Source organism: Mastigoproctus giganteus, chromosome 8, assembly GCF_048544385.1.
Source record: "Mastigoproctus giganteus isolate SK-2022 chromosome 8, ASM4854438v1, whole genome shotgun sequence".
NCBI lineage: Eukaryota > Metazoa > Arthropoda > Arachnida > Uropygi > Thelyphonidae > Mastigoproctus > Mastigoproctus giganteus.
Window position 1 is genome coordinate 231,216,973 of NC_143582.1, and position 26,291 is coordinate 231,243,263.

The 26,291-nt window shown below is 38.1% G+C and overlaps 1 protein-coding gene across 1 annotated transcript in view; it reads right to left on the reverse strand.

Annotated features, from left to right (window-relative positions):
• LOC150082411 (glutamate [NMDA] receptor subunit 1-like) overlaps positions 1-26,291 on the reverse strand; it is a 514,944-nt gene that overhangs the window by 109,048 nt on the left and 379,605 nt on the right. Inside the window, exon 13 of the mRNA XM_090380513.1 lies at positions 13,135-13,369. Within this exon, the coding sequence (XP_090236639.1) occupies positions 13,135-13,369 (235 nt within the window). The remainder of the gene's footprint in view (positions 1-13,134; positions 13,370-26,291) is intronic.

The window sequence follows — 26,291 nt, forward strand, 5'->3', positions numbered from 1 at the left end:
TGGAACGAGTACAGAGAAGGGCAACAAGATTTGTGAGGGGAACAAAGAGTTGCTCTTACCAAGAAAGGCATAAATTATGCAAATTGCAGCATCTGGAGACTAGGCACTTGCAAGGTGATGTAATTAAGGTGTATAAGGCCTTGAATGGTTTTACCAAGCACAATGCTGATGGGATTCATCCTCTTGCTCAGATTATACACTTGACAGGGCATAAATTCAAATTGAAGAAACACAGTCGTAGAAAATTGATGTGTGGAAATTTTGACTTTAGCCAGCAGGCAGTTGATTGCTGGACCAAATTTCCATCTGTCATTGTGGAAGAGTTGGTAGTTTAAATAAATTCAAAGAAGAACTGCAGAAACTTTTGGAGTGAATGGATGGGCAAAATGGGATTTTTTTTTTTTTTTTTTTGGCTGCTGCTGTGTAAGCTTGCTTTCTTGCATCATATGCCTGTAGTCATGCTGATTCTAATGCTAATTATTCCTTCATTGATGTTGTTTATGAAAACCAGACACAACAACAGCCCAAGAAAAAATTCTTGGGTGACCCTACTTCTTATATGACATGTCTGAAGAATAACCACTAATCACAGCCTTCTGCCCTGCAACCACTCTGCAATCTGTCTTAGAAGCTTTTCTGTGATCCTGACATGTTTCAGCTTATACAGAAACCTCTCACGAGGGGTGCAGTCAATTTTTTTTTGCTAAAATAGAAATAAATTATGACAACATTGTACCCTACATTCAGCTAATGAGTACCTATGTCAAAAAGCTTACTAGGTTAGTTAAACACAATTTTCCCTTAAAAAACCATGTTGTGCATCCATTAGCATTAGCATTTGTAGAGGCATTTGATGCAAGAAAGCAAGCTTATGCAGCATTTGCCAAAAAAAAAAAAATAATAAAATAAATAAATAAATAATAATAAAAAATAACCACTTCCACTTCACCCCTCTGTTCGTTCGAAATACCTGTCCAGCTGAGCCTTAAACTTATTTAGGCTATCAACTTCCATGACAAGGGATGGAAGTTTATTCCACCAACCAACTACCCGCTGGCTAAAGGCAAATTTCCTCACATCTATCCTACATCTGTCTTTTCTCAATTTGAATTTATGCCCTCTCAGGTGATTATTCTGAGCATGGGGAAGAATCCCATCAGCATTGAGCATGCTCAAACCATTCAATGCTTTATACACCTCTATCAGATCACCTCGCTGGTGCCTAGTCTCCAGACACTGTAATTTGCAAAATTTAAGCCTTTCTTCGTTAGAGCACCCCTTTGTTCCATTCACTAATCTTGTTGCCCTTCTCTGTACTCGTTCCAGCATCTCTACATCCTTCTTAAAATGAGGCCTCCAGATCTGTATACAGTACTCTAGGTGTGGTCTGACCGTTGCCTTATACAAGGGAATAATCATCTCCTTATCCCTGCTAGAAAAATTCCTATATATCATTGACAATACACCATGAGCTACTCTTGCAGCCCGTCTGCACTGCTCAGAAAACTTCATATCTGCCTGCACAACTACCCACAGGTCCCTTTCATTCTCTACCATTGTCAGTGTAGTACCACAGAGTTGATACGTTGCTCTGGGGTTGCTGTTTCCCATATGTAGTACTTTACATTTGTCAAAGTTAAACTTCATTTGCCACCTCTCAGCCCATCTGCTCAAACTTTCCAGATCCTGTTGCAGTAGTATAGTGTCAGTAGTGTCCTTGACAACCCTGCCAACCTTTGTATCATCGGCAAACTTGGACATTAAGCTTGACATACCATCATCAATATTATTTATAAATACAGGAAACCATAATGGACCGAATACTGAACCCTGAGGGACTCCACTAATAACATTAGTCCATGATGAGCAGTGTCCATTGATAACCACTCTCTGTCTTCTCCACCTCAACCACCCCTTTATTCACAGCAGCAATTTGCCTCCAATGCCACACTGCTCCAGTATGTGCTACAGTATCAAAAGTCTTTCTAAGATCCAAGTATATAATTTCAAAGTTATTCTCTGCATCCAGTTCTTTTGTGACTGCATCATAGTATCCAATCAAATTGGTCAGGCAAGACTTTCCCTTAGCAAAACCATGCTGCGTCTGAGCTATAACTGAAGTCTTGTCTAGATGATCCTGCAGTGCTTCTTTAACCAGTGCCTCCATTAATATTCCAGGAACAGAAGTTCAACTAACAGGTCTATAATTATTTGTGTCGCCCTTCGATCCTCCTTTGTGAATTGGGGTTACATTTGCACATCTCCAGTCCAAGGGTACGTCCCCTGAGTCCAAGGAAGCACTCATAATTATGGCTAAGGGTTTGCTTACTTCCTTTCCTGCTTCCTTTAATATAACTGGATAGATCCCATCCACCCCACGCGCCTTTCTTGTATTTATCTTCAACAATTTCTCCTCCACTTTACTCTCAGTTATTACAAGATTCTCTAGCTTACTGCTAGAGTTGAATACACCTCTGGCATTCCCCTTGCTGAATAACTCCTCATGTGTGAATGTCGATGCAAAATATTCATTCAGTTTGTTAGCTACCTGAGCAGGATCATCAACAGTTGACCCATCGATATCAAGTGGACCAATCTGATTCATCCCCTTCCTTCTAGAGTTTACATAAGTAAAGAACTCTGCTGTTTTTCTTTGCATCCTTTGCCAAAGATTTCTTGTAATCTGCCTTCGCCTGTCTAACCTCCTTTGTAACTCAGTTACAGATCAACTTGTATCTATCATAGGCTTCTGTGTCATGTGTTAATTTTTATGTATTCCATGCATTTTGTATGTATCCCATCCATGTCTCATTAGTTCATCTGACATCCACTTAGGCCTAAACCTTGAACAATATTTCTTAGTTGGTATGTAAAGCCTAGTAGCTTCCAAGGTAAGTTCTTTGAATGCTTCCAATTTTGAATTTGCTGTTGGTAACATCATCAGTCGGTCCCACTGTATAAAATTTAAATACTGTCTCAGTCCATCGTAGTCGCCTTTACGAAAGCAATAACCCTTCCCTTTACCCCTAATGGTAGTTACCTCTTTGAGTAAATCCCACTTCAGCACACTGTGATCACTGTCACCTAGTGGTTCATTTACCTGCAGATTCTTAATGCACGAAGAATCACTACTGATAATCAAATCAAGAATATTACTTCCTCTAGTTGCCTCCTGAACATGCTGATGTAGAAAACAATCATCCAATAAATCCACAAAAGCCTTGCTAGTGTGTGAGTGACCAGCCCCCAAATTCCAATCAATATCTGGGAAATTAAAATCCCCCATTATAAGGCTCTCTGATTTACTGGCCCATTCTATTTCCCCGTACAGTTTCCTATTATACTCATCAGAGTCATTAGGCCTATAGCACACTCCTACTCTCAATTTTGATCTCCCAATGCTTATGTCACACCAAACTGACTCGACACTGCACTGTACAGCAATGTCGACTGACTTCACTTCCTTGAATTTTATGATATCTGCTCTACAACTTGACGTTGTAGAGCAGATATCATCTTTTAAGGGCACAAAAGTTGATATAGTTGTACACGTTGGCACTAATGATATCAAGAGTAGGAGACCATCAGAATTGCTTAACAAGTACAGGTCACTGTTGAAAAAAAGCCGTGAAATAGGGTTGAATTTGAAAGTGTCTGCAATTCTGCCCAGACACGATAGGAGGGAGTATATGTTGAGAGCCTAGTCGATCAATTCGGCCCTGGAAAGATTGTGCAAGGCTCAAGGGGTAGAATTTTTTTCAGCCTGGACTTTCCTTGTTAACAGGAGAGATTGCTTCTACAGGGATGAGATACACTTAAATAGAAAGGGTGCAAGAATATTTGCTGATGCTATCGAGGCAGTGTTAGGTGGGTCGGAAAACTGCTAGCTTGGGGGGGATACAAAGACGAATAGATTAACAGTAGCCACTGGCAGAGGTGAAAGAGATTCTTGCACTGCTTCTATTAGAATGAGCAGAAGCCTGAAAAACAAGATTCAGGATATTTCAGAGAGTGCTGGGAGTCATTGCGGTACAAGTAAACACATGGGTTGTGTTAGGGTAGCTAAGAATAGAAATAGGTGCATGTATACATGCGTGTATAATGCTAGGAGTTTAGTAAATAAATTTGATGAATTTGAGGTATTGCTCAAAACATCAAAGGCAGATATTGTTGGGATATCAGAGACTTGGTGTCACACAGATATAAGGAATGCAGAACTGGAATTTGGGGAGTACAATGCCTACAGAAAGGATAGACTGGATAGGAAGGGAGGAGGGGTTATGCTATTAGTTAAGAAATACATAAAATCCAAGGAAGTGAAGCCAGTGGACATCGCTGGACAGTGCAGTGTCGAGTCAGTTTGGTGTGACATAAGCATTGGGAGATCCAAATTGAGAGTAGAAGTGTGCAATAGGCCTAATGACTCTGATAAGTACAATAGGAAACTGTACAGGGAAATAGAGTGGGCCAGTAAATCAGAGAGTCTTATAATGGGAGATTTTAATTTCCCAGATATTGACTGGAATTTGGGGGCTGGTCACTCACACACTAGCAAGGCTTTTGTGGATTTATTGGATGATTGTTTTCTGCATCAGCACGTTCGGGAGGCAACTAGAGGGAGGAATACTCTTGATTTGATTATCAGCAGTGATTCTTCATGCATTAAGAATCTGCAGATAAAGGAACCACTAGGTGGCAGTGATCACAGTGTGCTGAAGTGGGATTTACTCAAAAAGAGGTAACTACCATCAGAGGTTAAGGGAAGGCTTTTTGCTTTCGTAAAGGCGACTACGATGGTCTGAGACAGTATTTAAATTCTATACAGTGGGACCAACTGATGATGTTACCAACAGCAAATTCAAAATGGGAAGCATTCAAAGAACTTATCTTGGAAGCTACTAGGCTTTACATACCAACTAAGAAATATTGTTCAAGGTTTAGGCCTACTAATGAGACATAAGGCAGAGAAGAAAAATGCATGGGATACATATAAATTACCAGGTGACACCAAAGCCTATTATAGATATAAGCTGGTCTGTAACCAAGTCACAAAGGAGTATAGGCAGGCGAAGGCAGATTACGAGAAATCCTTGGCAGAGGATGCAAAGAAAAACAGCAAAGAATTCTTTACTTATGTAAACTCTAGAAGGAAAGTGTTGAATCAGATTGGTCCACTTGATATTGATGGTTCAACTGTTGATGATCCTACTCAGGTAGCTAACAGACTAAATGAATATTTTGCATTTACATTCACACATGAGGATGTTATTCAGGGAGGGGAATGCCAGAGGTGTATTAAACTCTGGCAGTAAGCTAGATAATCTTGTAATGACTGAGTGGAAAGTGGAGGAGAAATTGTTGAGGATAAACACAAGAAAGGCACCTGGGCTGGATGGGATCTATCCAGTTATATTAAAGGAGGCAGCAAAGGAAGTAAGCAAACCCTTAGTCATAATTATGAGAGCTTCTTTGGACTCACAGGAGGTACCCATAGACTGGAGATGCGCAAATATGACCCCAATTCACAAAGGATGATCAAAGGCTGACACAAGTAATTATAGACCCGTGAGTTTAACTTCTGTTCCAGGAAAATTAATGGAAGCGCTGGTTAAAAAAGCACTGCAGGATCATCTACACAAGACTTCAGTTATAGCTCAGACACAGCATGGTTTTACAAAGCGAAAGTCTTGCCTGACCAATTTGATTGGATACTATGACGCAGTCACAAAAGAACTGGATGCAGAGAATAACTTTGATATTAGCATTAGCATTTAGCATTAGTAGAGGCATTTGATGCAAGAAAGCAAGCTTATGCAGCATCAGCCAAAAAAATAAATAAATAAAAAATAACCACTTCCACTTCACCCCTCTGTTCGTTCGAAATACCTGTCCAGCTGAGCCTTAAACTTATTTAGGCTATCAACCTCCACGACAAGGGATGGAAGTCTGTTCCACCAACCAACCACCCGCTGGCTAAAGGCAAATTTCCACACGTCTATCCTACATCTGTCTTTCCTCAATTTGAATTTATGCCCTCTCAGGTGATTATTCTGAGCAAGAGGAAGAATCCCATCAGCATTGAGCATGCTCAAACCATTCAAGGCTTTATACACCTCTATCAGATCACCTCGCTGGTGCCTAGTCTCCAGACACTGTAATTTGCAAAACTTAAGCCTTTCTTCGTAAGAGCACTCCTTTGTTCCATTCACTAATCTTGTTGCCCTTCTCTGTACTCGTTCCAGCAGCTCTACATCCTTCTTGAAATGAGGCCTCCAGACCTGTATACAGTACTCAAAGAGTGGCCTGACCATTGCCTTATACAAGGGAATAATCACCTCCTTATCCCTGCTAGAAAAATTCCTATATATCATTGACAATACACCATGAGCTACTCTTGCAGCCTGTCTGCACTGCTCAGAGAACTTCATATCTGCCTGCACAACCACCCCAAGGTCCCTTTCATTCTCTACCACTGTCAGTGTAGTACCACAGAGTTGACACGTTGCTCTGGGGTTGCTGTTTCCCATATGTAGTACTTTACATTTTTCAATGTTAAACTTCATTTGCCACCTCTCAGCTCATCTGCTCAACCTTTCCAGATCCTGTTGCAGCAGCATAGTGTCAGTAGTGTCCTTGACAACCCTGCCAACCTTTGTATCGTCTGCAAACTTGGACATTAAGCTTGATATATCATCAGTATCATTTATAAATACAGAAAACAATTATGGACCCAATACTCAACCCTGAGGCACTCCACTAATAACATTAGTCCATGATGAGCAGTGTCCATTGATTACCACTCTCTGTCTCCTCCCCCTCGACCACCTCTTTATCCATAGCAGCAATTTGCCTCCAATGCCACACTGCTCCAATTTGTGCAGCATCTTTCATGTGCAACAGTATCAAAAGCCTTTCTAAGATCCAAGTATATAAAATATCAAAGTTATTCCCAGCATCCAGTTCTTTTGTTACTGCATAATAGAATCCAATCAAATTGGTCAGGCAAGACTTCCCCTTAACAAAGCCATGCTGTGTTCGAGCTATAACTGAAGTCATGTCTAAATGATCCTGCAGTGCTTCTTTAACCAGTGCCTCCATTAATTTTCCTGGAACAGAAGTTAAGCTCACAGGTCTGTAATTACTTGTGTCAGCCTTTGGTCCTCCTTTGTGAATTGGGTCACAATTGCACATTTCCAGTCTATGGGTACCTCCCCTGAGTCCAAGGAAGCTCTCATAATTATGGCTAAGGGTTTGCTTACTTCCTTTGCTGTCTCCTTTAATATAACTGGATGGATCCCATCCACCCCAGGTGCCTTTCTTGTGTTTATCTTCAACAGTTTCTCCTCCACTTTACTCCCAGTTATTTCAAGATTCTGTAGCTTACTGCTAGAGTTGGATACACCTCTGGCATTCCCCTCACTGAATAACTCCTCATGTGTGAATGTCGATGCAAAATATTCATTTAGTTTGTTAGCTACCTGAACAGGATCATCAACAGTTGACCCATCGATATCAAGTGGGCTAATCTGATTCATCCCCTTCCTTCTAGAGTTTACATAAATAAAGAACTCTTTGCTGTTTTTCTTTGCATCCTTTGCCAAAGTTTTTTGTAATCTTCCTTTGCCTGCCTAACCTCCTTTGTAACTTGGTTACAGATCAACTTGTATCATGACCTGAAAAGACATCAATCACTCTGCACAATGGAAGAAATGGGGATGTTGCCATAGCTTTGCCCTGGAAACTAAACATGGATTCCACCACTTCAAAGTTGTGGTTTAGCTCTGGTTAATGAGTCATCTACCACCTACTACTGCCTGGTAACACTTTGAAAGAAAGTGTTACTGTTTCTGCAGAAAAAGCAAATGCCTCAACTTCCTGAATACGTCAACAATGCCTTAAATGCCAATCTCCAGGTTTCCAAAGGTAGCAAAGGAAATCGGTTAACTTCAATTCTTCTAAAACTCAGTCGTGTGTTATTTCTTGCAGAAAAAGTTTCTACTGATACTCTACTGAAACTCAGATTTCTAGACAAGATCACATATCTCTGTTAGAGATTACTCTGACTTCTAATCTCTGTTTTCATAAGCAAATCACAAATATTGCATATGGGTGGCAGCAATCCCAAGTTTTCTGTATTTATCAACTGTGTGGTACTACACTCAGGGTAGTGGAAAATGAAGATGACCTAGGATAATTGTGCAGTCAGATAAGAAATTCTCTGAGCAGTGCAGAGATGCTGCCAGGGCATCTCATGGGGATTTTTATGACATATAGAAGCTTTGCTAGCAGGGATAATAAGGTGATTATCCCCTTATACATTATTAAGCCACATCTTGACTACTTTATACAGATTTGGAGGCCTCACTTTAGAAAGGATATAGAACTGCTGGAATAAGTGCAAAGAAGGGCAACCAGATTGGTGAAAGGAACCAAAGGGTGCTCTTACCTAGAAAGGCTTCAGTTCTGCAAATTGCAATTTCTGGAGACTTGAAATCTGATTGAGGTGTTTTAGGCCTTGAATGGATTGAGTAAACTAAATGTTAATGGCATTCTTTCTCTTACTCAAACTGCACACATGAGGGGGTCACAAATTCAAGTTGAGGAAGAATTATTGCAGGATAGATGTGTCCTAATAATCAATCACCCCCTCAGTGGGTGGTTGATTTTTATAACAGGCTTCCATCTGCTGTTGTAGAAGTGGATGGTTTTAATAAATTCAAGGAAGAACTAGACAAATCTTTGGAGGATGGATGGGTGAGGTGTGCGTTTTTTTTTGTTTTTTTTTCTGATGCTATATATGCTTGCTTTCTTGCATCATTTACCACTAATACTACATTTAGTGCTTTCTCCGCATCAAAAAAGTGGTTTATTTTTTGATCTTGGAATTCATTTTTTCTAAACAACTACTTACACTGTACAAATCTCAAATCTGTCCATTGTGGAATATAATATATGTCCCATCATGGAATAATCTCTCCCCCAACTCTCTCTTCCAAGTCTTTTCTTTGCATGTATTTTCTGAAATTGCAATCTATCTATAGAAATTCAAGTCTAATGTCAACAAAATATCTTCTGCCTTCTCAGCTTTTAAGCAATACACAATACTATAAGTTCTAGTACCTTTTGTTTTGGTAAAAAAAAAAAAAATGTAAATATAAATATATGTTTTTATTTTTATCTTTATTTCCACTGCATATTTTGTTGGTTGAAAATATTAAAGAATATTTTGAAGTTGTTCACTCTCCACCAAGGAGACCTCTTTTGTTCTATGCTTAAAACAATCACCAGTATAGACATTAGTGATGTGAGCAGAGAATATTCCTTTAAAATACTCCAAAATGATTATTTTTGAGAATTATCCAGTGCTATTAGTATCAATGTGTCATTTTATTATATTATTTTCAGTGGGAACATGCTGTTCTGACTGTATTTAGTTGATCTGAATTATCATCAATGATGATAATTCAGATCAAAAAATACAAATTATCAGGGGTGTGTGTGTGTACAACGAACAGGATTTAGTTTTGACTAGTTTTCAACTGATTATTTTTTTGCACCCTTTGAATTAGCAAATCCATTTTCTAACAATGATTTTGGAAATTGCACATTCATTACATATCGGTACTATCAATTCACGATGAATACTAATGGCATTTTCCCCTTACATGAAATGGAACTGGAATCAGTACAATGTTTTTCAATGATGTATTAAAAACATTTTTAACCCTGTCAGCTGCATGGAGTCAATTTGACCCAGACAATATTTCAGCAATTTGTGCTTCATCTGTTCCATCCACAAAGCAGAAACACCAAATATCTGTTGTTGAAAATGCTTTTTTTTTTTTTTTAATTCTCTGCAGAAAATTCCAGAAATGTCTGTTAATTATCACACAATTAGCAAAAATTCATGATTAACTTAAAACCTAATTATATACACATGTTAATTAACCTAAACCATGTCATGAAGAGTTATTGATAGCATGTTTGCTTTGCTGCTACACACTTTCTTCCAATTGGTAATGCTCTGTGACACTGATGCAGCATCCAGAATCAAACTGTTTACATATGCATTTCACATTTCATGGAGTGAGCACTCATGTTACTGCCTTACTGATAAGCTTCAATGCATGCTAAACAAAGCATGCATTGAAGGCTGCAGTTTTAAATTTTCCTTTGCTCTCTGAAAGGTCTAAAGAGAGTTTTAACTTTCAAAATAATTAATTAAAAATATATGTTTTTAATAAAGAATATGTATTTTTCATAATTGTGTTCAAAAAAGATTGAAAATATAGGTAGAATTTGAATTATTTTATTCTAATTTTCAAATTTTTCTGCTCATTGTGGAATTTCAAATTTCCCTGCAACTGTTAACAGGTTAATAATGTTGAAATTTACAGCAATTTAGCAGTGCCAACCTTTCTAACTGTCAGACAGCAGCAACTGAATATAGTGAGACATGCAGTGTCTGTTCCCATGATATAATAATACAGTATAGTGAAATAGCAAAATTCACACTTCAATTGCACCAAACTATGTTATTATAGTGTGAATGATAACATACAGAGAAAAATAATCTTAAGTTTTAAAATTAATTAAAGATGTAAAGGGAATCTGCATATTATTTAAACAAGCAAATTGTCAATACCAGGAATGCACAACTCAAAGACAATCACAGGCCAAGCACAATCTTGAGATTGGCCTTGCAGGATTAAATGTGAGTTTGGGAAGTGTGGGGGGGGTAAGCACTTTTTATAATTTGAAATATCTCGCTACTTCCTCATCTCACATATATTTTACTGTTTAAAATTTTGGATGTTGAGCTTTTTAATTTTAAAACTACAAAATTAAAAACTGTCAAATTTAAATAACTAGAGTCCTGAGAAAGTTCATTTCCGATTTTTTAGAATATACTGTATATTTACATATTATTACTATGGAAGTACATTTATGTTAGCTTATGTAACTTTTAATGTAATTTTAGGTAAGAATTTTAATAAAATAATATATAAAAATATTATCAAAAATTTGTGGAAATTAGTTAAAATACCTTTTAGGGAAAAATAAAAAAGAATTAACACAATATTTGAGTGCTTATTTCATTCTCAAAGCACTTAGAATTACATTACAAGAATTAAGTACTTCATAAAACTTTGGATATTGAATGGCATTTGATATGAAAATTTCACAAAGATCTGGGAGTTTTCTTCAGTTAAAGTTACTTTTCTATAAACATAAAACTTTTCTATAAACATAAAACACAATCCTAAGGAAGGCTTGGCTTCTTATGCAGAACATGATTCATGTATCAGATCCTACATTAATAAAAAAAAAAAAAAAACACTATCCTTCTAATTTCATCAATGATCTATGGATCAGAAATATAGTCTACAGCCAATACTTGAAAGAAATGTTTGCTATTGAATACAGGATTCTAAAATGGGCCAACCTTAAATGCCAGTTCCACTTTATCATATCACAAACACATGTAATACAATCTAAAGTGGATTCCATTATGTACCTTAATTGAAATAAAATACCTCTTCTCATTTGCAAAACCATACTCAAACACTTGGAGGCACCCTCCATCTGGGAAAAGGTTGTTTGGTATATTCCTTCTAGGAACACACATCTGAAGTCTCTCTCTTGTTCCTCTACCCAGTGAAATAGTTATGTTGAACTGATGTTTTTGTTATCCTACCCTCAAAAAATGTTCAATTTGGATTCCTTTTGACTATGTTGACAAACAATTCCTAGAAGTAATGAAAATCCTTGCTGATGTGCACATTATATTGCAATTTTATATTTTAATGCTCTATGGCTAGGTGAAACATGCCTTGCATGATGTAAACTCCATGCTAAATGTTTCTCACTTCCAATTCTTTTATTTTTGTTAATTTTCTAATCTAAATCTTAATACATGCCTACTAAAGGATATTTCTCTGCTGCTCTTTTTTGCCACTGTACACCTTATGACTCTGGTTGTACATGGCTGTTGCCAAAAAATTGCTGTGATATAATTTTTCATTCAATAAAAGTATATTTGTTTATCAATAACACTAATATTTGGAACAATACTGGAAGTTGCTATTTTCAAAATGACATTTAAATTTATCTGTTAATACTGACTGGGAGGAAGTATTATTCAACTTCATAAATAAAAATATTTGTTTAGAAATATTTGCTTTATGTTAGTTTTCTTTGTGTAGATTATATAACGGTATCTAGTTTTTAAAATGAACCTATAGTTAAAATTTTATTTTCATTACACATACAGTCATCACTAACAGGAATGTTGGCAGAATTTACTTGATGTTGAGAGCAGACCCAGCCTTCGTGTTTTGAGGAGTAAACAGCATAAGAAAACAAGGGAGGGCCCATCATGGAGGGGAGGATGAGGAAGCAAAAGTGAAAGGAAGCATCTGAACAATAAAATCAATATGCAGCATATTTCAAAGATAAATGCTTCCTACTAATTCCACAAATAAAGTAAATAAACAATCATATTCTTTACCCGCAAATACATAAGTGAAATGGATTCGGGACAAGAGCATTTTTCTTTTTTCAGCTCAACTCCATTCATTATGTAGCTTTGTTCTTAGTGGTTCCAGTTTATTCTTCATTACAAATAGGATTAAGTGCCAGTAGTGGCAGTGTCACTTAAGTAAATAAATAAATAAAATTCTATTTATTTTATAGATTGCCAAGGACAAAAGAGTTTACAAATTCATGGTGACCTCATATATATGGAATTCAGAAATGTATCTGCTTTTTAATTTGGAAATTGGGACTGATTACAGAAAAGTTGTAATCATCTTACCTGTTTCCTGCCATAAACTAATGAAAACAATATTCACATGGTGAAGCATAAGGTCTTAAAACTTATTCGATAATATTTTTGCTAAATGTTACAGTTAACTGTCTAAGTTATTGACAATTTTTTACAATTTTTTTTGGAATAAAATCAGACTAAACTGAATAAACCAAATTATTATTATAAATGGATGGAAAAAGATGGATAGCAAGCGTAGAAAAAAAAGGATATGTGGACCACACAAACTGTTATTTTTGGTTGTGTGTAGTCTATTAGCCTTGTGTTGTGCATCCCTGGTTTATACTATTACCCATTGCACTAACCTTCTCCAATGCCACTGTTTAGTAATACTCCCCATGCAAACCAAATTGCACTGGATAAATTCAAAGCATCTTCTTCTGTAGCATCACTGTTGTGAAGTTTATAGCGACCAAATGGACTAAAGCGGTCTAACAAGTACAGTGCTAGAGCCACTACATGAACAGACACCATTACTAAGATCCAAAGAGTCTTTTGAAATGGCTGAAGAAAAGAAGCCAATGTAGAACTCTTGGGGTGCTGTGAAGAGACAGATATTGCATAATATTTATTTAGCATCCCTAATTTCTTTGACATTTCATAAATATTTAGAAATATTTTTAATTGAAATATTTTTATTTATGATATTCTTAATAACCAAACACCAAGCACATTTTCTTAAAATTCCAAATATAAAATAAAATAAAGCAATTAAGCAAGTAGAAGCAGTTTTAGTTTTAATCAGACAACTGACCAAATGTAACTACATTATTTTCATTTTATAATTGCACTAAAATAAATTCTTGTTTTATCAAAATCATCAAAATTTATTTTAAATGAAAAAAAAAAAAAAAAAGACAAAGGTATTATAGCCTAGTCTAAAATTTTGTTAATAAGTTGTACTTGACTTAACCAATAAAAAAGAACTTTATTTGATATTCCACTAACAAGTGGATCTTGGCTTCCAAAGCAGAATAACTAAAATTTGTTTAAAAAAAAAAAAAACAATTACAGACAAACAATGTTGTTGATAGGATTTTCATCATTCAGGTAGTTTGACTTAAATTACTTAAATGATAAAGGTTTATTACCAGCATCAACTTTTAATATTCAAAAGATTGAAATATTACCTAAACTTATTTAAATATGAGGTGTTTAAGGAAAACAGTCATAATTTGTTATACACTTATGAAATGAGATTTGGTATTACAGTAATAACGCTTATTGTCATCACATCAAAGGCAGTATCTGCCTTCGTTGTCAAGACATCAAAGGCCTTCGTTGTCAACACATCAAAGGCAGATACTGTTGGGTTATCAGAGACGCGGTGTCATACAGACATAAGCAGTGCAGAATTGGAATTTGGGGGAGTACAAGGTGTACAGCAAGGATAGACAGCACAGGAAGGGAGGAGGGGTTATCCTATTAGTTATGAAACCTACAGATGTTCAAGATTGAAAATTTCTGGAGTTCCTTGTAGGTGTTCTCTGGGAAACCTATTGCTGCTAGGCTGCTATGTAGGGTCTTTGGCACTATACAAGTGGTTGACATGATGATCAGGATGGTCATTGCTTGTTGCATATGCCACATCTCTTTGATCTCCTGTCTTAGGTCAGTGTACTTCCTGATCTTTTCCTCGTGGGTTTTCTGGAAGTTGTTGGTGTTGGGTACTGCTATGTCAATCAGACAGGTAGCTTTTTCCTTCTTGTTGACAAGGGTTATGTCTGGCCTTTTGTGCAGGATTGTCTTGTCTGTTATTATGGCGCAGCCCCAGTACAGCTTGTGGATTGGAGTCTCTAGTATTGCCTGGGATTACATAATTGTAGTATGATACACTTTCTTTGATCAACTGATATTTCCTCGCTAGCTTCTGATGTATTTTCCTGGTGACGTGGTTGTGTCTACGAGCACGAATCCTTCAGTCTCAGGGAAGAGCGTCCCGCTCATGAGCCAGTGGAAGCCATTTTATCTATGTGGTGCATTGAGGTCATAGAAAGCCATTGGAAGCCATTTTATCTATGTGGTGTTGACTGAGGTCATTGAAAGCCATTGGAAGCCATTTTATCTATGTGGTCTTAATGGAGGTCACTATAGTGTCTACCATGATGTGTCTTCTTTGCCCAACTTTCCAGCTTCATTTGTTCCATTTGGGTGAGAGGGTACTTCTCGCTTAGTTTGAGTGGGGTATGCTGCTTGTCTATTTTCCTTATGACATGGTAGAGTGTTACTGTGTTTTTCCAGAAGTAATACTTCAGGTGAGCTATCACTGTCTTCCGTTGCTGAATTATGGATATACTTGAGGTATATATATTTGGGATATATGAATTGGGGATATATTTGCACTTCTCCAGTCCATAGGGATCCTGAATGAATTCAAGAATGTTCTCATAATTATGGCTAATGGTTTGCTTACCTCCTTTGCTGCATCTCTTAATATAATTGGATAGATTCCATCTCTCCCAGGTGTCTTTTTAATGTTCATCCTCAACAATTTTTTCTCTACTTTCCTTTCAGTTTTCACTAAGTCATTTAGCTCCTTGTTAGAGTTTGATAAACTTCTGGCATCCTCTTACCTAATGAATTCCTTCTGTGTGAAGGTAGATGCAAAATATTTATTCAATTTGTCTGCAACCTGAGCATCGTCATCAACAATTAACCCATAGACATCAAGTGGCTCAGTGTGATTCAAGGGATGGAACAGACTTCCATCCCTTGTTGTGGAAGTTGATAGCCTAAATAAATTTAAGGCTCAGCTGGACAGGTATCTCGAACGAACGAAGGGGTGAAGTGGAAGGATTTTTTTTTTTTTTTTTTGACTGATGCTGCATAAGCTTGCTTTCTTGCATCATATGCCTTTACTAATGCTAATGCTAAAAATCCCTTCCTTCTACTGTTAATGTATTAGAAGACAAAATGCACAAGGCATAATTTCTTATGGGTTTAGATAATAAACTATATAATATTGGTGTAGGTACACCATAGTTTACCCAAGACTACTGTTATTTATTTTCAGTGGATACTATCACCCAGACGATCATTTCAAAGCTAGTTGTCTTCAACATCGGTGGGTGGGCAGGTAACGTGGAAATGCAACATGCCATCACAATTGCAAAGTTATTTCCACAATATGAGAGATGCCAAATGGTGAATAAATAATAATGCATTAGAAGACGAAATGCACAAGTCATAATTTCTTATGGGTTTAGGTAATAAACTATGTAATATAACTGTAGGTACGCCATAGTTTACCCATAAATTTGAACTACGTATGTAGTATAAAGGTATTGTTTTAATTGCATTACCAGGGTACCTACCCCCACGGCATAATTTCTTATGGGTTTAGGTAATAAACTACAGGTAGTTCTCGACTTTACGAGTTAATTCGTTCCTAGCGCGAGCTTGTAAAGCGGGAATTTATTTCCCATAGACATAAGGTTAAAAATAGGGGTTACATTCTCAACAATAAAATTAGTTAGCTAATTAGTTTATGTTTAAACAATGATTGATTTATCAAAAGAAATGAAAATGTAGCCTGTAAAATCAAGCAAATTATAATAATAGAGAAATTATTTACGACTTACAAATTAAAGAATGTTTATTCTTTATCATCATCGACTAAATGCACTCTCGTTGATTACTCATTATTGGCTCGGCACTCGTTGGTTTGTTGCACAAGGAGTTGTCTTCTTCAGAAATGTTTCAAGAGGCATTTGTTTCCAAGATAATCTTCTCTTTTAATTATAAATTTCACGATTGCATGCATAGCATTTTTTAACAGAAAGCACAAATTGCAACTAACACAATTTTCATGGCGTAACAAGTTTATGAAGCTTAAAAAAAAAGGAACAAAGAGAAGATTCTGAAAATTTATTTATGTTTTTTATACGATTGAAGATTTCAGTAAAAGGCAAACACATTTCACCATAATAACGAAAAAACCTACACAATTCCAGCTATCAGTATTTTCACAAATGCAATAACATCGACTTTACTACCTGTTTATAATTGCTTGGAGTAACAGAAAAGCCCAATAAACTGGAAAGAGCAAATTGTTTTTATTGTTTTATGGTCGTGACCTCCAGAAATGTGCTTTAGAAAAATATCACAAAGGTGTTTAAAATTCATTCTTATAACGGAATATCATAACGATGAAAGTGTAGTGCATTTTAATGATTTGAATTAGTAACTAATACAATTTACAAACCACGCTCACGACCTTTTATATGGCCTTAAGGTCATGCTTGTGACCTTAAGGCCATATAAAAGGCCTTAAAAATGACATTTTAGAGAGATAAATAGTTTAGTTATACAGTGAAAATTTCAACTTCCGAGATCTTGAAACGAATTACCAAAAAACAATGTGTTATTGGGTTCACATTACAATATTTTAACGATATGATGGCGTCTCTAAAACTGATTAACATCGTAAAGTGGATTACACTGTATTGTATAACTAAGCACGTGGTCTGTAATGCAGTATTTATGAATGTTTAACATTAATTTTTTTGGAATTAATGTTCATATTCTCAATTTTGTTGATACTTGATATTTAGGAAAAAAAAAACTCATAAACCCAGGAACTCGTAAAGCGAGAACTGCCTGTATATAACATCAGTGTAGGTACACCATAGTTTACCCATAAATTTGAACTACGTATGTAGTATAAAGGCATTGTTTTAATTGCATTACCAGGGTACCTTACCAGGGTTAATAGTATGAACTTGCCTAGTGTTCACTCTATTAATCTGAAACTTATGCAGATCAACGGACATCATTCTCGAGTTGTTTCGGACGAGATTAGATTAAAGCAGAACAAAACTCAATCGACATCGTCACTATTCAAGAGCCATATTTTGCTAAAGGGCAAATGGGAGATTGTTCAAAGATCACAGGTTATTCTCTTTCCACCCAAATAATCCAACCTGTTCACCAGCAATTGAAGACTTGTATTGTTGTATTAAATGACAAAATTGATGTAGCTGTCATTAATGGTCTCTGTCACCAAACTGCAACTTGTATCCTTGTCACATATTCTACCATGACCTTTTATATCATCTCAATATACTGCCCTCCATCTGAAGACTTAAATAATTCATTAAATTATTTAGAATCTACATTGAATTTTCTGGGTCCTCATAATGTCCTTATTTCAGCGGATGTAAACGCCAAGTCTAAGTTTTGGTTTAGTGCATGCTCTGATGCTCAAGGACAGTTACTGGAAGAATTTATTATTAATAATAATATGAAGATTTTTAACAGACCTCAACAGTTCACTATGTTCTCCAGCTTGTCCAGCGAATCAAACATTGATATCACTTTTTCAAATTCCTTCTGTAATCTAGCTATCAATGATTGGACTGTACAGCTTAACTGGACAACTAGTGACCATCGGGCAATTTCTTTCTCGGTCTCCATACTTTCTCGTCCCTCAGATTCGAGTATCTGTGTGCCTGAGTATGTTCGTTTCTCAATTAATAATATTAATTGGGACATATTTGAATACTCTGTAAATGCTGATTTCTCCAAACTGACTAACTCTCATTTTGATGCCATGTCTGTGTCTGAAGCTGCGACACAGATTCAAAAAATTTTGATTAATGCATCATATAAATCATCAAGGGAAAAAATTGTCAATTCCAGAACTTGTTCCTGGTGGTCGTCAGAATTATCTTCGCTTCGGAAACAGGTCCACCGCGCTCGATGCACCTATCAGCGAAATCATCATTTGTCTCAGGCTGATGTTTGCATCTTTTATAATTGTTACGTTGGTCTCAAGAAACGTTATGCGAAGGCAATTGCTACCAGAAAGAAGGAAACTTGGACAGAATTTGTGTACAACTCTGGTAATGCAGATCCGTGGGAGCTACTTTATAAAATTGTAAGAAATAAATTATTTACACAAGAAGTGTATGAATCGACCGTATACAATGGTCTGGAGACCACTAAATGGACGGATTCTGTAAACATTATCTAGATAATCTTTTTCTACAGGACAATGTGTGCTCCGATTCTGATTCTCACACTAATATTCGTTCTGCCAATTCTTTGTATGTTTCTTCAATTAAGACTGAGTCTTTTAGTGCCATTGAGTTGGACACAGCAGTCAAATAAGTGAAAGTTAAGAAATGCCCAGGGATGGACATGCTGGAGAGTACCTTTATTGTATGGCTCGCCAAGATTAGGCCCAGTATACTTCTACAACTTTTCAATAAATGTTTAGATGCTAGGACTTTCCCGCATCTGTGGAAGACTGCCCTTATCAAGCTGATTAGGAAACCAGACAAGCCCCCCTCAGGAACCGAAGTCTTATCGGCCTATAGCCTTATTGGCTAACCATGGTAAGCTATTAGATTAAACAACAATTAGATTCCAATAACAAGTTGTTTAATGCCCTGCGATTAAACAACTTGTTATTGGAACAGGGACTAATTGCGCCTAATCAATACAGATTCACTCCTGGAAGGTCCTGCGAGGATGCCCTTGTTGACTTCATTTCTTCTGGTGAACACTCCAGTTTCAAGTATACTCTTGCTATCTTTATTGACTTTGAGGGTGCTTTTGACTCCCTTTGGTGGGGAAGTGCCCTCGAACGTTTACGTCATGCCGAATGTTCCCAGCAACTTTATCTTTTAATTAAGAGCTATTTCTCTAACAGATTTATCACTGCCAGATCTAAGTACAGACAAATTTTGCATCAGGTCTTTCAAGGGTGTCCTCAAGGCTCCATTTTGGGACCACTTTTCTGGAACTTTGTTCTGCAAGGTTGGATTACCCGAACCTTTGATAACTTGAAGATCATGGCATATGCAGATGATTTAACAGTCCTTGTTGGTGGCAATTCAAAATCTATTGACATATCCGCTGAGAAAGTTCTATCTAATCTTCAACAATGGACAGTTGAAAATAAGTTAAAAATTAGTTCTACCACGACAAAAATTATGATCCTTGGCTCTAAATTGAACGTTCGTCGACCACCAAGAGTTAATATAAACAATACACAAATACCTCTAATAACGGAAATTAAACTTTTGGGAATAACTATTGACAGCAAGTTAAATTTTCTCCCTCATTTGTCCAATCTGTGAATTAAGATCAGAAATTTCACCGGCGCTCTTGTCAGAGTTTCTAGAACTGAGTGGGGTCTTTCTAGAAGATGTTTAAGAATCTACTATAACTCTGTGTTTCTCCCTATGGCTGCCTATGCTGCTGGTGCTTGGTTTCATAGGGTGCAGACTGTACAATTTCAACCAAAATTGATGTCAATCCAGCGTACAATGTTACTTTGTATTTTGAAGATTTGTCGAACAGTTTCAACACCTGCTTTGCAGGTTTTAGCTGGGACGTTACTACTCGATCACTACGTAATTTTCAGAGGCTTATGTTATCGCCTGAAATGTCAGATTCCCACTCAGATCCTTGGAATTTCTATTAACACTCAAGTCGATGTTAAAGCTGAATGACAAGGAATTTGGCAAGAGTTGATCAATTTGTGGCAGAGTAGGTGGGATGGCACATCACTGGGCAGTGTAACACGTAAGTTTTTTTCCTGAAGTTGACTCTCTTACGGATAAAAAATCTACAGTTTGGTTTAGCCTTGACTTGTTTACCTCCTATTTGATATCAGGACATGGATCATTAAATAAGAAACTGTTTAAATTTCACTTGTCTCCTAAGGAACTCTGTCATTGTGGCGGCGTGGACGATTGGCAGCATGTGTTGTACTCTTGTCCCTCATACAATGGATTTCGAGTAATTCGGCAGAATGCAATTCCCAACTTTTCATCAGGATTGGAACCTAATATTGTATCAAATGCCACGAGTTACTGCACACTTCAGGATTTTGCTAAGGCAACCTTCAATAAAAAAGGCTTGCAGTCCTTTCTGCAATGACTGCACCTGTGAATGTTTCAAATTCAGCTCAAGACTCTTCACCTTCACTGAAATGACGTCCATTTTCTCAACAAGATCTACAATTCTGGACTTGTGCGCTGTGTGTTGTTTTTTTTTTTTTTTGAAACTCTACAAGTGTCCTACAACTACAACTTAATTTGGCAATGAAAATTCCTGTGCTCCTTTGCTTGGATGGCTGTTAACTGACTGTGACTTTGTTATTGGTTTTGGTTTTTTTTTTTTTTTTTTTTTTTTGGAGCATTAGCAACTAAGGCCATATTGCTCCGGGATATGCGGTGGTCATTCCTTGACCTTTCCGCATCCTCCGTATTTGGTGGTGACGGGCTCGAACCCCGGTCTAATCAAGAAGCGTGCGCTACGCACTGCTGCTCCTTCCCACCTGGCTACGGAGGCGCCTACTTTGTTATTGGTGATTGACTTTGACTTTGCTACTAATGACTGCAGGACTTACTGGATTTAACCTCAACTGTTTATAAGGTTTCATACAGGCCTATCGCTCTGCTGTCGATGCTGAGCAAGCTCTTTGAGTGACTCATCTACCACAGAATTGAAAACCGTTACCAGAATGCTCAATTGATGCCAAGAAACCATTTGGTTTCAGGAGGGGATGCTCCACCACTGATGCCTTCGAGAGGATCATCGATGCAGTCAGAAACTGTAACAAGAAATATTTCCTCCTCATCTCAATTGACTTCGCTGGAGCCTTTGACTCCCTCTGGTGGCCCAGTGTTCTAGCCAGGCTCCGACGGGCTGAAATCTCATCAAATCTATTTCGCTGCATGAAATCTTACCTGGAAAACCGAAAAATCACTGTCAGCACTCCCTTTACCTCTGCATTCAGACTCGTTTACAGGGGCTGCCCCCTGGGATCTGTCCTGGGGCCGCTCCTGTGGAACCTGGTGCTTGATGAGTTTTTAAACCTGGATGTTCCAAATGTCATTACACAGGCATACGCTGATGATCTGATTATGATGCTTCAAGCAGACAGCAGGGCTCAACTGGAGGCCATAGGCAATCATGCCACACACATGTACAGGATTGGGCCAAGAGGAATCTTCTAACGATCTCAACCGAAAAAACAAACTCAATACTCCTCAGGGGTCACCTTGACCCTGGTAGACCTCCACTAATCAAAATAAATGGAGCAACCATCAAACTCAAACAGGAACTAAAATACTTAGGAATAACACTAGACCAAAACTTGAACTTCACATCTCATCTCTGTTATCTCAGAAGCAAGAAGGCTCTCGGCCCTGATAACCAAAAACACAGCAACAAGAAAAAGCTGGAGTCGATCCACCGATCCATACTATTGACAACAACTAGAGCCTGCTGCATGGTGAGCACCAATGCACTCCAGGTCCTGGCAGGCTTCCTTCCCCTGGACCTGGTGATTGTGCGCTGTGGGCTGCCACACCAACATTCAAAAGGAAGAACCACAACTTATTTAGGCTACACAACAGATCCACAGAAAAGCAAATCCTCAGAAAATAAGAGGCTAACAGAACACCTGCAATCTATCTGGCAAAATAGATGGAACCTTACCACAAAAGGTCAAGTCACCAAAAAATTTATACCCGATGTCAGCAGGGTATATCCTATTTCCCCGTCCTGGTTTTCCCCTGGCTTGCACACAACCTTCCTTCTTACAGGACACAGCTCCGTCAGAGGAAAACTCCATGAGCTGGGAATCTCTGACAACCCGAGCTGTAACTGCGGTCAGGAGGAAACATGGGAACATCTTATCCATGACTGTGACAACTACAAGGACCTCAGATGTCAGCTATCTACACGAATCAACTCCTTGCTAAAAAACCAAGAAGAAATAATATTGCAAGAGGAAGATAATTACTGGGCTTTCACTATCTTTGCCCGCAAACTCTTTGAAAGACAAAGATCCATGCCACATCATCACTAACCTATGAAAACACAGACGTAACTACCTGAGATGACTGCGAAACTCTGAAATAGTGACCACCTGAAGCAGATAAAACACATGAACGTAACAAACTGGACCTGAATTCTGGACTTGGACCTCCACTGGACCAATGCAAACACGAAGATTGAAACTTGGACTCTGACCTTGAAGATTGCATCCTATGATGCCATATAGCGCCCCGGCTCTGTCTAGCCTGCTTTTTACTCCTCTTTCCCTAGTGGGGGGGGACGGAATGCTGTCGCCTCCCTCTCCTGCCACCCCTCTTTCTCCTCTGGTGGGACATGGGCATGCCCCACTATTTCAACAGGGGTCATCTTCCCTATAGACCCTTACTTCCAATTTCCAACCTCCCAGTCTTCCACCTCCCCTCCCATCTCTTTCTCTTTACAACAGCGCCTGACCCACACGTCCAAATTTAAAACACCAAAATTCATGCCCGACCTATTAGGAAATATTATTACCTCCAGTGCTTACGCCTATAGCCCCTCTAAGTTGTGTGTAATGTACCATCTGTGCCCAAAAGAAAAGAAGAATTTTTTTTTTTTTTTTTAAGGTCCTAGCCACTGAAATCTCAGGAAAATAGGTGGTAGGACCTGCAAGAGCAAACATTAAGGGAACACCTGGCTGGCCTCCACGTGGCGGAGTACGTAAATGACAGGTCCCATCTGGGGCCTGGCAGCTAACAAGCCAGAGGAACAAGGGGCACAACATATTACACAATACATGATCCACACACTTTTAAACCTCTGGGCTTGACAGCGTACTGTCCTCAATACAAAGAACATACGCGAAGATGGGGTAAATCCCTGGTGCCGTTAGACCCAAAAAATACTCTGTACTCTGATACTCTGTTTATAAGGTTTGTGCCTGCTTCTAGGCTAAAATGCTTGTGTAAAGTTTTGTCGGTTGAATGGTACTGTTATACTTAATTATTTTGTTTGACCTTGTTTTTTTTTATTTTTTATTTATTAGCATTAGCATTAGTAGAGGCATTTGATGCAAGAAAGCAAGCTTATACAGCATCAGCCCAAAAAAAAAAAAAAAACAAATAAATAAATAAATAAATAAAAAATAACCACTTCCACTTCACCCCTCTGTTTGTTCGAAATACCTGTCCAGCTGAGCCTTAAACTTATTTAGGCTATCAACTTCCACGACAAGTGATGGAAGTCTATTCCACCAACCAACCACCCTCTGGCTAAAGGCAAATTTCCTCACGTCTATCCTACATCTGTCTTTCCTCAATTTGAATTTATGCCCTCTCAGGTGATTATTCTGAGCGAGAGGAAGAATCCCATCAGCATTGAGCATGCTCAAACCATTCAAGGCTTTATACACCTCTATCAGATCACCTCGCTGGTGCCTAGTCTCCAGACACTGTAATTTGCAAACCTTAAGCCTTTCTTCATAAGAGCACCCCTTTGTTCCATTCACTAATCTTGTTGCCCTTCTCTGTACTCGTTCCAGCAGCTCTACATCCTTCTTGAAATGAGGCCTCCAGACCTGTATACAGTACTCTAGGCGTGGTCTGACCATTGCCTTATACAAGAGAATAATCACCTCCTTATCCCTGCTAGAAAAATTCCTATATATCATTGACAATACACCATGAGCTACTCTTGCAGCCCGTCTGCACTGCTCAGAGAACTTCATATCTGCCTGCACAACCACCCCCAGGTCCCTTTCATTCTCTACCACTGTCAGTGTAGTGCCACAGAGTTGATACGTTGCTCTGGGGTGGCTGTTTCCCATGTGTAGTACTTTACATTTGTCAATGTTAAACTTCATTTGCCACCTCTCAGCCCATCTTGCTCAACCTTTCCAGATCCTGTTGCAGCAGCATAGTGTCAGTAGTGTCCTTGACAACCCTGCCTACCTTTGTATCGTCTGCAAACTTCGACATTAAGCTTGATATACCATCATCAATATCATTTATGAATACAGAAAACAATAATGGACCCAACACTGAGCCCTGAGGGACTCCACTAATAACATTAGTCCACGACGAGCAGTGTCCATTGATTACCACTCTCTGTCTTCTCCCCCTCAGCCACCCCTTTATCCACAGCAGCAATTTGCCTCCAGTGTCACACTGCTCCAATTTGTGCAGCAGTCTTCCATGTGCAACAGTATCAAAAGCCTTTCTAAGATCCAAGTATATAATATCAGAGTTATTCCCTGCATCCAGTTCAGTTCTTTTGTGACTGCATCATAGTATCCAATTAAATTGGTCAGGCAAGACTTCCCCTTAACAAAACCATGCTGTGTCCAAGCTATAACTGAAGTCTTGTCTAAATGATCCTGCAGTGCTTCTTTAACCAGTGCCTCCATTAATTTTCCTGGAACAGAAGTTTAACTCACAGGTCTATAATTACTTGTGTCAGCCTTTGATCCTCCTTTGTAAATTGGGGTCACATTTGCACATCTCCAGTCTGTGGGTACCTCCCCTGAATCCAAGGAAGCTCTCATAATTATGGCTAAGGGTTTGCTAATTTCCTCTGCTGCCTCCTTTAATATAATTGGATAGATCCCATCCACCCCGGGTGACTTTCTTGTGTTTATCTTCAACAATTTCTCCTCCACTTTACTCTCAGTTATTATAAGATTCTCTAGCTTACTGCCAGAGTTGAATACACCTCTGGCTTTCCCCTCGCTAAATAACTCCTCATGTGTGAATGTTGATGCAAAATATTCATTTAGTTTGTTAGCTACCTGAGCAGGATTATCAACAGTTGACCCATCAATATCAAGTGGACCAATCTGATTCATCCCCTTCCTTCTAGAGTTTACATAAGTAAAGAACTCTTTGCTGTTTTTCTTTGCATCCCTTGCCAAGGATTTCTCGTAATCTGCCTTCGCCTGCCTAACCTCCTTTGTAACTTGGTTGCATATCAACTTGTATCTATCATAGGCTTCTGTGTCATGTGTTAATTTGTATGTATCCCATGCATGTTTCTTCTCTGCCATATGCCTCATCAGTTCATCTGACATCCATTTAGGCCTAAACCTTGAACAATATTTCTTAGTTGGTATGTAAAGCCTAGTAGCTTCCAAGATAAGTTCTTTGAATGCTTCCCATTTTGAATTTGCTGTTGGTAACATCATCAGTTGGTCCTACTGTATATAATTTAAATACTGTCTCAGTCCATCGTAGTCGCCTTTACGAAAGCAATAACGCTTCCCTTTACCCCTAATGGTAGTTACCTCTTTGAGTAAATCCCACTTCAGCACACTGTGATCACTGCCACCTAGTGGTTCATTTATCTGCAGATTCTTAATGCATGAAGAATCACTGCTGATAATCAAATCAAGAGTATTCCTCCCTCTAGTTGCCTCCCGAACATGCTGATGTAGAAAACAATCATCCAATAAATCCACAAAAGCCTTGCTAGTGTGTGAGTGACCAGCCCCCAAATTCCAGTCAATATCTGGGAAATTAAAATCCCCCATTATAAGACTCTCTGATTTACTGGCCCACTCTAATTTCCCTGTACAGTTTCTTGTTATACTCATCAGAGTCATTAGGTCTATAGCACACTCCTATTCTCAATTTTGATCTCCCAATGCTTACGTCACACCAAACTGACTCGACACTGCACTGTCCAGCGATAT